The following is a 16,593-nucleotide window of genomic DNA, read 5'->3' on the forward strand; positions in this document are numbered from 1 at the left end:
ACGGTGCGTTCACACTGCAGCGGGGCGGGCAGAGCGGGGCGTCGGCTTCCAATTCATTTTCAATGTAACCAGGCGTTGACGCCCGCGTAGGGCATTGTGGGAAGGCGAGCGGGGCGTCGACGCTCGCGTAGGGTATTGTGGCAAGGCGAGCGGGGCGGTGAAAGTTGGATTTTTCTGAACTTTATGTAAATGACGAGCGTGAAAACGCCAGCGATGGCCAATCGGGTTGGTTTCTTGTTTCTCGTAACGTAGCAACTGTTGATCATGGTAAACATTTCTAGGTTTGACAATTTCAAGATGGAAGAGCAACTCATCGTATGTGTGTCTTCATACCCAGTATTGTATGATACGTCTATGTTCGATTACAGAGACATAAACAAAAAAAATGATGCCTGGCGCAGGGTTGCTGAGGTTGTCGGCGTCCCTGGTGTGTTGTATTTTGTAGTTTAATTCAGTTTCTTCACATTACGTAACTTTCTTCTGTGCTAGCTGCATAGTCTAGCTAGCTCATCTGGCACACGATTGACATTCAACGCTGAAATGCTGTCTGGCAGCCACTCGCTATCCATACAGTGAATGTGTAGTGGCAAGTCATAATCTAGTGATTGATTTGCAGAGATTTCGAGTAATATAATAAAAGGTTACACATGTCAACGTTTATGTCTGATGCATCTTTTTTTCCAGCCGGAACAAGACCCGTTCCATAGAGTGCAGGTGGCATTTAATCTTTCACTCGGCCTAAAAAAAGTGTAGAAAAAGATAACCTGTTGTGTGCTGTAGATAGGATCATGTCAGATCTAGAATGCGTATCGGATTTTTGCTTAATGTGTGTAAAAGTTGTATTTTGTCCGCACATTTGCCATGACATTATACGAACTACAACAGTGATTTAAGTGAACTACAGCTCTGAATGAATCTGTCTGACACGCCCCCGAGCGTGGTGCACTGTGGGAAGGCCGGCGGTGCTGAGCGGTAAAAAAGTCTGCAGTGTGAACGCACCGTTACACTAGCGTTACTGTAACAGCGAGCCTCCTTTCCAAAAGCCAGGAAAATTTGCCTTCTTGCTCCTTTATTGATTTCCTATCAAGCTGACAACATTGACATAGAGTGAAACTACAAAAAAGAGAAAGTAGAAAAAGTGCTTAATTATAAAATATATTACATAACTGACATTATTACCAACATGCTAACGTATGCGACAGTAGTATCGTGCAGTTGCAGCGATTGCGTTTGACTATATAAACATAATCAAAGTTACAATAACTCATTGTATTTCAGCTATATACATATTATGATGGTGTAAAACGTACAGTCATTGTTTTCTACAAGATTCACACGACAGATCAAAAATACATTAAACTTCACAGTTTGCTATTTGACAGTTGCTATGTGAACGATGCCCGGTTTGTGTACGTTCCAAACTTCCTTTGCTTCCCGATCTGTATGGGCGTCAAAGTAAAAGTCCCATTCACCGTTGACACTTAAATCATATTCTGTGACAGAGGATAAGGGAGAGTCAGGCGTGCGCAAATGTTCTGCAAGTCCAGCGAAGCCAGGCAGCAGTGAGGTGGCAGGTGGTAGGCAGCAGTGAGGTGGCAAGCAGCAGTGAGGTGGCAGGCAGCAGTGAGGTGGCAGGCAGCAGTGAGGTGGCAGGCAGGGCCGCCCATTGAAATAGCTGGGCCCCTGAAAAGGTCCAATGAATGGGCCCCCCCCTAATATCTCTTTACTTTTTAACGCATGCGCGTGTGTGCTCTCTCTCTTCTACATAAAACATATGTAAACTTAGAGAGACTTACTCACTGATGGCAGCTACATTATAGCTAAACAAATACATCTTTATACATAAAACTTAAACATAAAGTAATAACTATAACTAGGAGGCCTTAACAACTTGTGTGGCGCCGGGCCACACACACACACACTCACACCACATTTTCTAGTACAAAATGCAATTTACCTGCCTTCATCTTTGCCTATTATACAGCCGTCTTTCTGGATGCAAAGTCTTTTATAATGTATTTGAAGTCAATTTGTTTAGCCATTTCACACTCAATGGAAACTATTGTAATTGAGCCTCTACTGGCTCATTGTGGAGCGCAAGTCGTTTTTATGATTTTGAGTTTACTGAAGGTGTTAAGGAAGAATTCGAGTGGCACTGTGTAGATCTGAATAGTCAAGGGATATGGTTTTAATACAGTTTATTAGACTATACAATTACATATGATTTAAACAAAGTACTTTGTGATCCGTCTCGGCGAAGGGTGTGCTAGCCACAAATCGTTCGCAAGAGTGATCCCGAACATCCAAAGATCACAACCTCATATACACTTCAGATCAAATGGCATTCTAAAAGGTCAATCAATCAATGAAACAAACTCTGTGATTGGCCAACTCAACTTGGTGACAGTTTGAAACAATACATCTCTCTAGCAATTGTTTCACTGTTCTTTGATGGGGCATATCTCCCCAAACCAATAGATAATAAAGCAGCAGGAGTTGACCAGCCAAATGGTCAACTGTCCTTTGTGTGACCATCTTCAAACAAGAATTTAATTAACATCACCTATGAAGCAGGAAGGGTCAGAGCAGCTTGATCCATTTATCTACCTTCCCCCAGGTCACAAGAACAATACTTTTAATTAACACAAACAATGAAACAGGACACAGTCCTTCTAGCCAAAGTTCAGAGCAACTGTCTCATTGACCCCTTACAGTAACCAGAGGACAGAAGGCCATATAAAATGCTTCACCCATCCCCCAGGGCAAGCTGCCCACAGAGCCATCAGCACCTCACATTCCTTTGAACTTAACTTAATTATTTTCCCTTCCTGTCTCTTACCAATGAACATAGAAGATTATAGATTTCATACACATTCATCTATGCATATGACCAACATTTCCATTACAAAGGACGTTTTTTCCTCCTGCCAAGTTACAGGTAAAGTGCAGAATGTCCTCAGAGCAATGGAGAACATGCGCTTTCTCAGTGTCAGCTTTGCTCTAACTAGCTTCCTTTTGGCTAGCATCGTGGTTACTGCTGCTCGTCTCTGCAGCCTGGCTGGGAGCTTCTTTCGGAGTTGACTGGAAAAACATATTTATTACTTTTATCTAAGGGTTGAATGCCCTTGCTAGCTCTCTCCTTTTTTCTGAACAAGTCCTGGCATAGCAACGAAATGTAGCCTACTCTGACATTATTAGCTTAACCTTAGATCCAGGGGCGCCGCCAGGAATTTTGGGCCCCATGAAAAAAATAATATGTATTTATATTTTTTATCATTTCTATTTGTTTTAATTTTTGGGGGGAGTATTTTCAGAATCGTCCTAGCTTTCCCCCCCTATATGGCGCCCCTGCTTAGATCAATAATTGACATCGCTAAACAAAAAACGACTAATACCATTTTTAGGGGGGGGGGGGTTAGTTCATTATGAAACAGGCTACATTTTACTAAAGCAGCAACACAATGTTTGTTTGCTTTTCAAAATCCTGTTAAATATGCCTGAAAACGCCTAAACAGCATACCCATAGCAAATTGAAAGCTGTTCTCGAACCATTTGGAGTAAATGCGTGTATATGGTCTCTTTTGAAAGCTGACACTCTGAAGTTATTTCCCCTGTTGTCAGTACCCCTGTCAGTCCAACTGGTGTTGAGTAATAGAAGCTTGAACACAAGGAAAGTGAAAGTTTCTAAGTCCGCCTAGATTTTGTTTGGAAAACAGAGGCCTGAAGAGGCCTAGAGGTGGTAGATATTAGCTGGAAGACAACATTGGACCACAGCTTGAAGCCTTACCTAATTCAAATCAAAATTCAAACATAATACCACAATATATTCATATTTGTCATATGTTTTTATAAGAGTACATCCAGGCGTTTTCTAAAAGGGCCTTTTGGAGACTCCAGAATGACCCTTGTAGCCAAGGTCAAATTCTTAGGATGAAAAGGTATAATTATTATCTTTAATGAAAGGTGGTACTTAGAACTATCAAATATAACAGCTAAATCCCACATTTGTATTACTGAAACACAAAAACTGAAGCATGAACACATTGGAGTGCTTTATCTGATTCCCAGGATTGGCGCACAAAGAACACTGATTCTGTCAACCATATTGCGCAATCGACTTTTATTTTGAAGGCTCCACCAAAACATAGCTAATAGGGTATCGCCATTTACAGCTAGCGCTAAGCTACAAGGCTAACAAGCTTATATCAGAGCCAGTTGAAGACAGCAGGGCCGGCCCAAGGCATAAGCGAACTAAGCGGCTGCTTGGGGCCCCCATGGCCACCAGGGGGCCCCCAAGAGCACATTAAGTTACAGCTTAATTTAAAAATTATATTATGTTAATGGTAATTATACAAATTTGCTGTAAACTCAATATTATGTTGACCGGCTGGCAAGGAAGATAATAGCCTACTACTACTGGTTTAAAGGTGACATGATATGCTGTTTTTGGATGCTTTTATATTGGCCTTAGTGGTCCCCTAATACTGTATCTGAAGTCTCTTTCCCGAAATTCAGCCATGGTGCAGAATTATAGCCACTACAAGTAGTCCCACAATGAGCTTTCCTCAGAACGCGCTGTTTTGGTGTCTGTAGCTTTAAATGCTAATGAGGAGCGGAGGGGCGGGCAAGATGGAGGGTGGGGGTGTGGCATTGACCAGATTGCGGACAGGTACCATGCGCAATGTTTACAGAGGATGTAGGCCTATTACAATGGCTCGTAGAAACGCAGTCGTTCAAGCTTTCCAGTTTGACCCAGAATCTGATCCAGATGCACCTGAAGATGGAGAAGCATCTGAAGGAGCTGCAAGTCAGCGGCTACAGCAGGACGTTTCAGGATGGTTAGTTTTAAATATTGTGTCTAGATACGGTACTTTAGTTTGTATGTTTATGTATGCTGTTACAGTATTATCATGTAGCTAACGCTAGCCTACTTTGTTGGCTTTTCATGTTGCTCTCATTTGCTATCGTTCCAAAGCTGTATTGGCATGTATTTCAGTCATATTAGTAATCCTTGTAGCTTATAGAAGACTGTACTCTGTTTAATTTTCAATGACAATGTTCTCCATGAACACTAATATTCAAGTAATGTTACACATAATCCATGATTTAATCCTGACGATTTACCTCTACTCAATACCAGCCATATATAAATAAAATATCAGCGCATCTTTATTAGTCAGCCACTATTACATGTACCTTTTTGGATAGGTGCCTTTGTGGAAAATGTGCTACCATGCCAACAGAATCAGAGAACATTTGCTGCTTGGAGATACCTCAGGTAGCATTCTCACCACTAAATAGGAAACTACTTTGTCTCTTCATTTGATAACTACTTATACTGACACCTACCATTTCTAATTCTAATTAGGTTACTAGAAGACTACGGGAGGTCGAAGAACAGCTCACATGTATGGTTGACCATCCTGGATTTGAGCCTGTCTGCCTCAATGTCTACTCTCTGCAGAATGCTAGCCAAATACACAGAGCTGACTATGGTCCTCTAACTATGAGAGGAATACACAAGTAAGTTGTGCTTTGTTACAAAAGTTAATAAAATAAAGTCTTGACTGTTTATTACACCAACAAATCTTGTGCCTAATATTCATTCAATAGTGTAGACAATTTCAAGATTGATCAGAAAATGATTACAAGACAAGCATTAAAGCTGAACCATAGGAGCATATGAATATTATTTAGAAAACAACACAAACAATGAGAAATCTCTGCAGGATTAAATATTTGAATAAATTCTTCAGTCGTTACAGGTATCTCTCCTATCGTTCATTTGTGAGTTGGTGCTGGGGCCTCCTTGGAAGCAGAATCCGGGTCGTTATTCCAGCTTGTGTGGTCCTGCGCATCCGCTCAGAGTTTCTGGATGATGAAGGCCACTACGTAGGGTTTAAACACCCCCCCGTTTGAACCTTGACACATAGCTAGCAATGACGTTCTGCTTGTCTAGCTTCTCATATAGTGCTGATAGGGGCTCTGGGACAGAGATGGCCAACATTGCATCGGTGTATGGCGTAGGATTGACAAAGACTTTCTCAAAAAGGAGGTCCATCATGTCAGCAACATAACCTGTATCAAACACAAGCACAATTATTATCAGTTTTTGAATTGGTTTTGTTTTTGCTAGATTATTTTCTATTAGATTGATTTTCAAGAGAAATACATTTTAGAATTCCAAAATATGTGTTTGAATTGATTTGAAGCATTACCAAAGGTCGGCTGTGTCTTTTGAGGTTTAGCTATGCACTCTCCCTTCCTAGCCTTTGGAAAGTAGATTCTGAAGAGAGGTTCACCTTCCTTCGTTTCGGCCTGTAGTCGGTTTGCATTTTCATTGTAATGCATAGCAGCCAGGTAGAGTCTGGAAGTACAAGATGAAACATGTTCATACTTAAATATTTTAGGGTACAATTACCAAAGGTATTGAGTAAAAAAAACTTTATTTTACCTGCACAGCATTCCAATAAAGGTAAAGACAACATTCTTTGGGGCAAAACGAAGGATGACGGCATGGTAAGCCTCCAACGATGACGTTTGGTGGTGGGGGCTCAGTTTTGCAACATACTTCAGCGTTCTTTTGTTGGTCAGCAACTTGTCCAACTTGTAGTAAGCTGTAGTTTCTGGAGACAATTTGAAAAAATCCTCTTAGAAATCAGTACAGAAAATTACAACAATGATCTATGTTAAATTTCAGAAAGTGACCAAATAGCTATGTGTAGTTGTCTGTTTACAGTTTTGACATTTATCCTGTATTTTTATGATATACCTGCTTGGAGCCATTTACTCTTGTCAGTTGTCTTGCGGATTGCATGCTTGCACTTGGGGTAAAGAGGATCCTCATGTGTGTGGATATCTTGCACATGGTTCAGGATCGCGGTCCACTTTGCGATTCTCTCTGGCCCTGAGGTTGAGCCAGCTGCAGTCCAGTATGTGTGGTTGTTGATGCTTTTCATCCACTTTTTGAGTTTCTCACAGTCTTCCAGCTTACTGATTGCATCCAGTTTCTTAGAAATTCCTACAGTCAAAGCAAAATACATTCCACTTACTTAGGATAGTCATAAACTGCATGTCATTAACAATTTCTAAGTATTTACTACAATGTACTCATAGTGTCACAATTTCTAAGTTAGAACAAGTCTTTTCATAATATGGGAGCTATAAGCAAGCTTCAATAAAATCTAAACATCAGGTCCTTCTCCCCACAGGGATATCACTAACAACTCAAAGACAGGAAAAGGCTGGAGCAAAAATGATATATGTGGTATGCTCTAATGGACTTTGGACATCAATCAGATTCCATATTTGCAAACACAATATACCTTTTGCCATGTGCCAGACATTGTAGTAATGGGTTATGGTTCTCTCCCTGAGGAACTTCTGCATTTGTGGATGACGATCAGTGACAATGCAATCAAAGTTGACGCCACGCGACTCGAGTAATGCTAGACTCCTCGACAAGCCCTCTTTTTCCATGTGGTAGCTACCACCAACCTCGTTGCTCTGTTAACACAGAAAAACAATATATTAAAAGTAAATACATTAGGAACTTTGATTTTCAAATTACAACCAATAACCACTTTACCAAATACATTTAGAAAACTCACCTGAACCAACTGGATGTCCACAACGGTGTTAGTAGGGAGATCCATCATTCTATAACTCCCATACTTTGCAGAGTGGCCTGTTTTTGCTCAAATAGTGACATTAGTAATCAGTTCACTATTCAATACTTTGGTATTATGTCTGGCAATTTATTTACATCCCTCCTTTTTACTTCAAACATCTTACCCCTATTTAAAAAACATTATTATAGTAAAGTATCAATACCTGGAGAGTCAGCTCTCATGTCACCGCCAAGTATCACTTTTTCCTCCAGACTTAGATACAAATCCTGTGTGACTTTCCAGTGGTGAATAACTGCCGGTTAAATTAAAGCTCTGGCATGGCGGCGACATGTTTCATACCAAAACACCTGTAGCTTCATTGCCTTGAAGACCTGTTGGTGTGAGGGGCAAAAAATACATATAACTTGAAGTCATTCACAGTCAAGGTAACTACAGTTGTCCATCATTTACCTTTTCAATTTGTTTGAAAGATGCACCACTCAGGTAAACGGCGGCAGAAAGGTGCAGATTTCCAGCTGGCATGCTCCCAAGGATAGGCTGGCTATTCCAGTGTCTTCTAAATGCAATGGGGGCACCGCTGCTTCACAGACAGGAATCTCCCCAGCCTTTGGGTCCTCACATCACATGTCCGCGTGCAGACTGGACAGCCATTAAACAGCTCCATGATGCAGTTCTCGTACAATATGTACTTTTTGATGTTGTGGGTGGTAGTGGCTGAAGCTTCCCTATATCAAACAACAAAGAAAGGAAAACTCATTGAGTTAAACAGATTGAACTTTCATCTGGATTGAACTATCACCCCGTTTGCAGCTGGTTTAAACATCTTTATGCACATAAACTATCCTAAGTAATGCTATACATAAGTCTCACTGAGACTAATCCTTTATTTTAGAATGCCATACCATTTGTAGAAATTAACAATTAAAAAAATTATTCTCTGGATGCAAACATGTATCTGGACACTTGACAGTAACTTACGACTTTTGTGTAGAGTCTAACGATGTTGTGGTGTAGTCTGAAGGAACATAAGTGGAATCCTGTCCCTTTGAAGCTTCCACCAAAGAGCTACCCTCCAATGGATTGTCCTCCAGCTCTTCATCGAGATCTAGACAAGGTCTTTTGGGTGGTCTCTTTATAGGTGTCGATGACAGGCACAAAGGGTCTGCATTGGAAGTCCCAACACCAACATCTTTGCAGGAGACAGTTGCCTGGACACCTGTGAACAAAATTAATTTTACTAGGGAAAGTAATGAAACAACACACAATGAAAGCTACGAGAAATGCCAGATACTAACTATATCAAAAGTAAATTTACTGAAGGTGCAAAGTACATACCAATACTTTTATAGTGGGACTGCAGAGTCTTCAAGGATAGCTGTGTGCCTACAGTACGTGTTTCAAGGTGGTCTGTCTGGCAGGCCTGTGAGAGAGGCAGTTGATTGGATGCACTCAATGTGCTGGCCTGTGTAGAGACAAATAAAATTTGTAATCAATTTATTACTTTGTATATATTCCAGGTGCAATAATATAGAAGCTAAGCATGTTTAGTCTCATCTGATCACCCTTGTTTGCAAAGGTGCACAGGCAGTCATTTCAATGAGGGGAATGGCGGATGTCGCATGCGCCATTACAACAACAGCAGAACGGCTATCCAAATAACAAAGAAGGGTACAACACTCGCATTACAGTGTGTATTCACACACATATTTTCCGCACTTTTTAGATAGTTTGCCTGGTCCTGCGGCTTGTAGTCCACTGCGACTTGTGCGATGTATTCTCCAGAGCGATTTAGATTCCGGAAAATACGATATTTCATGCTATCTACCTTTACATTAGCAACAGTAACTGGGCTGTTAGCTGCTAGCTGCAGAGCTGATGTTACAGCCACATTCGAAGGGTAACAAGCTAGGTAAACATATACAGTAAAGCACAATTATGTAGCGTTAGTTGACTTACTTGTCCGAGGTTTGTAGCTGGACCCAAGAGAGTTGGTACTGATCCAGTTTTCAAGTGCAGACGGCCAGCAAAGCCAGCTTTGTATTGTCCCGAGTTGTGGAAACAGTTGTCGCTGAAATGTTTGGCGCAGACATGTAAAACTTTGGGAAGTTGTGTCGGCGCATTTCCAGCGAAAATAAAATTGAGATATTGGTTGTGCAGAGGCTCGGATGAAGGAACTAAAAAATGATTTGTGCTTGCATTTGTACATCCAAGCACTGAGCAAATGTTGTTCTTCGTTTGTTTGCTCGCCATGATGTCTCTCCAGGAAAAAACGATATCGCACTCGCCCTTGCATGATGGTAACTCAGTTTCTCATGGGCGGGCCAGATGATCTGGGCGGGCAAAGCAGAGAGAGGGGAGGTAACCTTCCTCCTATCTACGTCACTAGGAGGATATTTTCAAACAAAGCAATTGAGCCTTCATTTTGTCAAAGGCGGAGAAGAACACGCAGGGCTTGGTTTACACTTATCGAAATTCTAGCCACTGGGGGACCAAAGCCAGGCTAGGGGAACTCATATTAATGTTAAATAACCTCATAAAATGAAGTTTTCATGTCATGTCACCTTTAATATGTTATCTTGGGGGCCTGCCTTTGTCAGCACTCATACAGCAACATGACGTCGTCGATTGTTCGAGAACAGAAAAGATCAGTTGGCAATCGCAATCTGACATGGCAAAAAGCAATGGCACAAAAAAGGACATATTCCTCTGGTGCAAAGAAAAGAAAACAGAGGAAGAGAAAAAACAGCAAGATCAAGGTATGTTTGCATGATTAATTACAGTTTTAACCATAAACATTTACTGTCTAGAGATAGATGCATCAAACAAGCCTTCAACGTTAGCTAGAGCTAACTAGCTATCATTTTAGTGTAACACTTAGACTAGCTATCTTACAAAATATAACAATAGCTAGATCCCCCAATTAAAATTGGCATGTATTTTGCTAGTATGCATTCACCTAGGTGGATTTACCTAGGCGGGTGCATATTAGCTAAATACATTTCAAAATAAATGTCGATTGCCATTGAACTTTGCTATAAGGTAGGTTTGCTAACTAGGCTACGTTGTGAGCTAACATAAGCTGGCTACTTGACAGTTAAGCTCGCTAACAAAGCTAGCATAGAGTAGCTTGCATAGATCCTACCCTTTTGGGGTCATTGTTATCCATTATCATTATGCCTTAATTAGCTAGTTATAGATTAAGAGTTGTGGTTTCAAGTGTACAGATGGCTTGCTGCTCTGTGAAATCATTTATGTTGTTAAATTAATATTCTGATCCGTCTACTATGTACTCATATGAATCTTCCCTAGGAGCACTGTTGAAATATTTTGGAGCTGGGTCTCAACCAACGCCTCCTGCCCCAAGTGCCAGTGCTACAGTTGATGATACAGCAGGTCCGTTTTCAACAATCCTATTTATATTGTAGTTGTTTAATTTAATATCAGTTTTGTAAGAAATAACAAAATACAGTTTATCTTTAAGTTATTTGGAGTTGAATGTTTTGCACTTTTGCACATTGCTAGTTTAAACCATAAGCTATTAAAGAGGTTAACTTGTGTACAATAGATGCATTGTGTGGTTTATTTAGCTACTTTTCAGTACACCACATTAAGTACACCACTTAGTACTGTATGACTTTGAATACTTAAAGTTCAAATCATCACCTGACCAATCTTGTGGGTTTGCTTCTGTTAAAATAAAAAACTGTATAAGGGTAAAAATCAATGTTATGATGTAAGCAACACAAGTAATAACATTGCTAATTAGTGCATTAGATAAATAGTGTGCGAATAATCAAGCATTAAAAATAATCAATAATATTTGCGTCACAGGGGGGCCCCTAAATCAATTCTGCTTAAGGCCCCATAAAGGCTTTGGCCAGCCCTGTTACCTCCAACTGTGAACACTTCAACATTTGAACTGACATTTGAGAATATAAAAGTTAGAAAACACCCGATAACAGAAGTGACCAATAAGGACACAAGGGCAGCCAGCATGTGGAATGAACACATTGTGGATTGTGGGTTTTGAGAGTTTAGCCAAACCTGTCACACTGTCTGCAGCTATTCCTTTCAACAGTACCACAAACAACTTTCATACCACCACTCGGGTGAATAACATATGCGATTCTGTGAAAGTAACTAAGATGAAATTTGACCGTGTCAAAGACCGGTACATAAACTATCCTCTGGTACTTGATAGGATTATAACAGAGAGTTTGAGTGCTGAGATCTGGGATAATCCCACTAAACAGACTCTGTCACAATCCGATGAGTCTCGATGCCAGATTCAATTAGACCAGAATAGTTCCAGACAAGACCTGCATGTCCATAGCAGACCTGATCTGTGTCAGATGTCACAACCTTTAGAGGTGGAACATCAACAGACTTCAGAATTGACTCGAAAAAGGGAGACTATGCCCTAGGAAAGGGAGCTTTTGAACTGTAACAGACGTTGGAGATCGGTAGGTTTTGACACAAGAAACCTGGTGAAAAATGAATATACACCATACCAAACAATGACATCTCACATGTGACAGTATCACCAACTCTAGGAGGAAGGATGTTAGAGTACCATCAACCCCCGAATCTACTGAACCCATAAGTGATCCTTGTGCAAGGTTGTCTGTGCAGTGTGGGAATTTGGTGAGACCGAATGCTATACCACCCGTGATAGCCGTGCTACGCAGAGATCCACATGATCGAACGTTGAGCTGGAAGAATGGAGTGGAATCTACAACATGCAGAAGTAGCACCCTGTGTTACCCCAAAGGACTGGTATACAAAACACGGACGCCTTCCAGTACACTGAACTGTAAAACAATGCCGCAGACCCATCAAACTGTGAATCTAGGGAGACCTCCACATAACGGCTTTAAACACATGGAGCTGATAATCAATGAATTCCCAGTGAGGGAAAATGCATTAGTAAAAACCTCCTGCATATAAAAAGTAAATTAACACTTTAGCTTGGTGAAAAATTTAGAAAAAAATTGAAAAATGCCATTCCAAAAATTGAGATATATATTATAATTATATAATATATTATTATATTATATATAAAATATTACCCAAACCCTCACCCAAATATTACCCTCACCCAAATATTATTATAATTTTTGGGTGAGGTACTTTTTTTTCTCCACTAGATATCAGACTTGGCTCATTTATAACTTTCTCTTTGACCTCCGTGGCAATGGCTCTTTATTCTCTGTATGTCAGTAAAACATGTAAAAGTTTCAAAAATCAAGATGTTCTAAGGCATTTGTATTACAGTGAAGTAGAATAGAATAATATAATAAGATAAACGAAAGCAATAAATGTTTTTCTCACCTCTCGTTGTCAACAACAAAATCTAGGTCGTCGATTTATTTAAATTTTTTTGCTCTCATGTTGAAATAACAAGTCGACGGCATGTTGGACATCGTGTCCGCCTCATTTTCCCCCAAATAAGTCCAAATGTAGTCCTAAACTACTCAAAATCTCCCCAAAACTACTCAGAAAACTAGTCATAATAAACCTCATTCCTTTTTTCTTAGACGGCTCTTTCTCGTCTCCCTTTGTCGTGCATCCTATAGCTAGTCATAGCGAGTCAGCAGATTCACCCGTTTTTCTCCGTTTCATTTTATGACAAAAGACGATAAAAATATTCAAATAAATAAATGCAACGCAAAGTTAAGAGCAAATTTTTTGACACACTTTTTTAATTGAATTAAAATGATCTTATCTTAAGTTTTACTTGCCGTATTTACACAAATCAAACGCTCAAATGTAGCTTCAGGTCTGCACTTCCGCATGAAATTGACGGCAGCCCTCTGAGTCACTTGGTTTTCATGCTGCGTGGTCCTGAAATCGACGGCAGCCCTCTGAGTCACTTGGTTTTCATGCTGCGTGGTCCTAAAGCCGACCTGCGCTCTGATCACGCCGGCGTGATCGCCGACTGCGCAACTCACGCCTTGTGACAGGAGGAGGAAACACGGCAATAGCAGAGACCTTAGCAGCTACGGGACGTACTTCTCCCCGGCCAACCTGTTTGCCGAGATACGTGACCGTTGCCTTTCCAAACTCGCATTTACCCAAATTCAGGGTCAGATTGGCACCTGCTAAACGTTCAAACACCTTGGTAAGAGACTCCACGTGTTCACACCACGTCGCCAAAAACACCTCCAGATCATCTAAATATGCTGAGCAATTCGGAACGCCCGTTAGGACGGTGTTAACCAGTCTCTGAAATGTTGCACGGGCATGCACATACCGAAGGCCATTACCGTATGCTGCAGGAAATCATCAGGAGTTACAAAAGCTGAGATCTCCGAAGCACGAGAGGTAAAGGGTACTTACCAGCATCCCTTTAACAAATCCAGCTTGGTTACGAACACAGCAGAACCAATAGTGTCTATGCAGTCATCTAACCGGGGCAAAGGATGAGTCAGCCAGAGTGACTGCGTTTACTTTTCTGTAATCCGTACAGAAGCGATGGGTACCGTCAGGTTTAGGGACAAGCAAGCAAGGGGAGCTCCATGGACTTGAGCTAGGCACCGCAAGGCCAGTTCTCTTCAAGTAGTCCACCTCAGTCCTCATGACTGATCGCTTAAACAGGTTAACGCGGTACGCGTGCTGTTTGATAGGGGGTTTACCCTGCACATTAATGTCATGAGTCAACACAACACACACACACCACCAAAACAGCGGGTCCTGTTGGTGGGATAGCGCTTGATGTAGGGGACACTTCTCTTTCCTGATAGAGTTTAAGCATGTTTACATGGCAAACACGAGACTTTCGTCGACGTTCCGGCGTGCAAACAACATAACTAGTAGTACTGAGTTTCTTCTGCACCAGGTATGGACCAGAAAACTTTGCGGATAGTGAAGAACCGAGCAGGGGTAGCAAAACCATTACTTGATCACCCGCTTGAATATATCTCGCTACTTCCTTCTCGTCGTAAAATTTTTTCATGCTCGTTTGGGCAGAAGAAAGTGCCACCTGAGCCAACTCACAGGCTTCTGACAAACGTTCCCTCAGTTGTATAACATGATCCTGAAAACTTCTTGAGACCGGCGCGGGGGATAGGATGTGATCTTTTAACACCTTCAGGGGACCACGCACTGTGTGCCGGAACACCAGATCTGCCGGACTAAACCCCAAAGACTCCTGGAGCGTTTGGCGTATAGCAAATAAAACCAACGGAACACCTTCATCCCACTCTTTCTCAGTTCCCAGGCAATACTTCTTTAACATAGATTTTAACGTTTGATGCCACCTTTCTAACGCACCCTGACTCTCAGGGTGATAGGCACTCGATACTATATATATGGATATCGAGAGTGTGCTCATGACCTGGTTAAACATTTTGGAACGAAAATTTTAGCCTTGATCAGTCTGCACGATCTTCGGCAGCCCGAACGTTGAAAATAACTTTGTCAGAGCTCTCAGGATCACTTTAGTGGTGATAGATCGAAGAGGAATAGCCTCCGGATAACGTGTAGCTGAACACATCATCGTAAGTAAATATTTATTACCGGTCTTAGTCCGTGGTTAAGGACCAACACAATCAACGATCACTGAAGGGTTCCCCCATGACTGGGATTGGACACAGTGGAGCTGGTCTAATAGTCTGGTTGGGTTTACCAGTAACTTCGCATATGTGACAGGTGCGGCAAAAACTAAACACATCAGTCTTCAGAGCAGGCCAAAAGAAATGCCTGAGCACACAGTCGTAGGTTTTTGTTATGCCCAGATAACCAGCCCACGGAATGTCATGAGCAAGGGACAGGATGTTATATCGGAAAGCCATGGGCATTACGATTTGGTACACGGTACTCCAATCCCTATCAGAGCCAGTACGGAAATTCCATTTACGCATCAACAGACTATCGTCTAGAAAGTACGCTGCTCTTTTAGCGTCTGGCTCTTCCCTGGAGACAACAGCTGAAAAACACCTGACCAAGGTCTTATCCTCCTTCTGTGCCACGAGTAATTGTGCGCGTGTAACCGGCAGTTCAAAACAATCTTCAGGATTATCGGCCACTTTCCTACCTTCAACAACATCCTTACCCCCGTCTGTAAGGCTGTTTGCAACCACTGTGTCATATAAGTCACTGGGGTCTTCATCTAGACGCGACATTACACATGATGGAAAGACACCGGGAAACTGCTTATGCATAGCATCAGGGCCTGACCTCACCTCGGCAACATCCAACACTTCGATAACAGGCATCACTCAACACAGTCTTATGCGTGAGCACAAACTCGTCCGCCAATACTGTTGCTTGTGCTAACGATACTACCTTTTGTTCGTTCAGATGCAACAACAACCGTTCAGGCAGGCCATTCTTGAACTCCTCCAAAAAAACAAGGTCTCTGAGGGTAACTAAATTGGTAGCCTTTCTGGCAGTGTACCATCTGTCAAAGAGAGTCTCTTTCTCTCTGGCAAAGTCCACATACGATTTCTTAGGGGCTTTACTGTAATTCCTATACCTCTGCCGGTAAGCCTCCCGCACTAACTCGTACGCACGAAGCACCACAGACTTTACACAATCATACCGCAAGTTCTCCTCCAGAGATAAAGAGGACACTACATCTTGGGTCTTACCGGAAAATTTGCATTGCAACAACAAGGGCCACACATCCGTAGGCCAGCGCATAGATGCCGCTATGCGTTCGAACACACTGAAATAGGAATCCACCTCGGATTCTCTAAATGGTGGAACAAGGGCGATGTTTCTACCCACGTCAAACCTGTCGAAATGATGTGGTGGGGAACTAGGATGGTGAGTAAAACCAGAAACAGCCGGGTTCGGTGGCATCACGTTCTGTGCCCCTAACTCCAACTGATGCATCCTGTACGCACCGTCAATCTCTATCCTTCGCATCTCAAGTTGATGAGTAAGCTCAACCTGCCGGGCTCTCTCCTCCCTTTCTATCTGCAGGTGTGTGAGGCGCACTTTTAAGCGAGCCTGTTCA

At 41.8% G+C, this 16,593-nt stretch overlaps 1 protein-coding gene across 1 annotated transcript; it reads right to left on the reverse strand.

Annotated features, from left to right (window-relative positions):
- Window positions 1-5,168: 5,168 nt before the first annotated feature.
- On the reverse strand, window positions 5,169-9,770 carry LOC124488916. Its single transcript, XM_047051459.1, has 10 exons — window positions 8,967-9,770; window positions 8,610-8,847; window positions 8,082-8,356; window positions 7,834-8,002; window positions 7,611-7,687; window positions 7,326-7,506; window positions 6,773-7,021; window positions 6,455-6,626; window positions 6,219-6,367; window positions 5,169-6,078 (listed from the first exon to the last, which is right to left on the reverse strand). Exons 4-10 carry the CDS (start codon window positions 7,850-7,852, stop codon window positions 5,900-5,902), a joined length of 1,026 nt encoding a protein of 341 aa, XP_046907415.1. The 5' UTR covers window positions 7,853-8,002; window positions 8,082-8,356; window positions 8,610-8,847; window positions 8,967-9,770; the 3' UTR covers window positions 5,169-5,899.
- Window positions 9,771-16,593: the final 6,823 nt, after the last annotated feature.

This window comes from Hypomesus transpacificus, unplaced genomic scaffold, assembly GCF_021917145.1.
Source record: "Hypomesus transpacificus isolate Combined female unplaced genomic scaffold, fHypTra1 scaffold_155, whole genome shotgun sequence".
NCBI classification, from domain to species: domain Eukaryota; kingdom Metazoa; phylum Chordata; class Actinopteri; order Osmeriformes; family Osmeridae; genus Hypomesus; species Hypomesus transpacificus.

Bases quoted from the DNA above. Each gene is read 5' to 3' on its own strand.
- LOC124488916 (XM_047051459.1), bottom strand. The intron at 7,022-7,325 runs GTATATTGTGTT...CTTTGACTGTAG, and splicing joins TGTCTGGCACATGGCAAAAG to GAATTTCTAAGAAACTGGAT. The intron at 6,627-6,772 runs GTATATCATAAA...AATTGTCTCCAG, and splicing joins GAGTAAATGGCTCCAAGCAG to AAACTACAGCTTACTACAAG.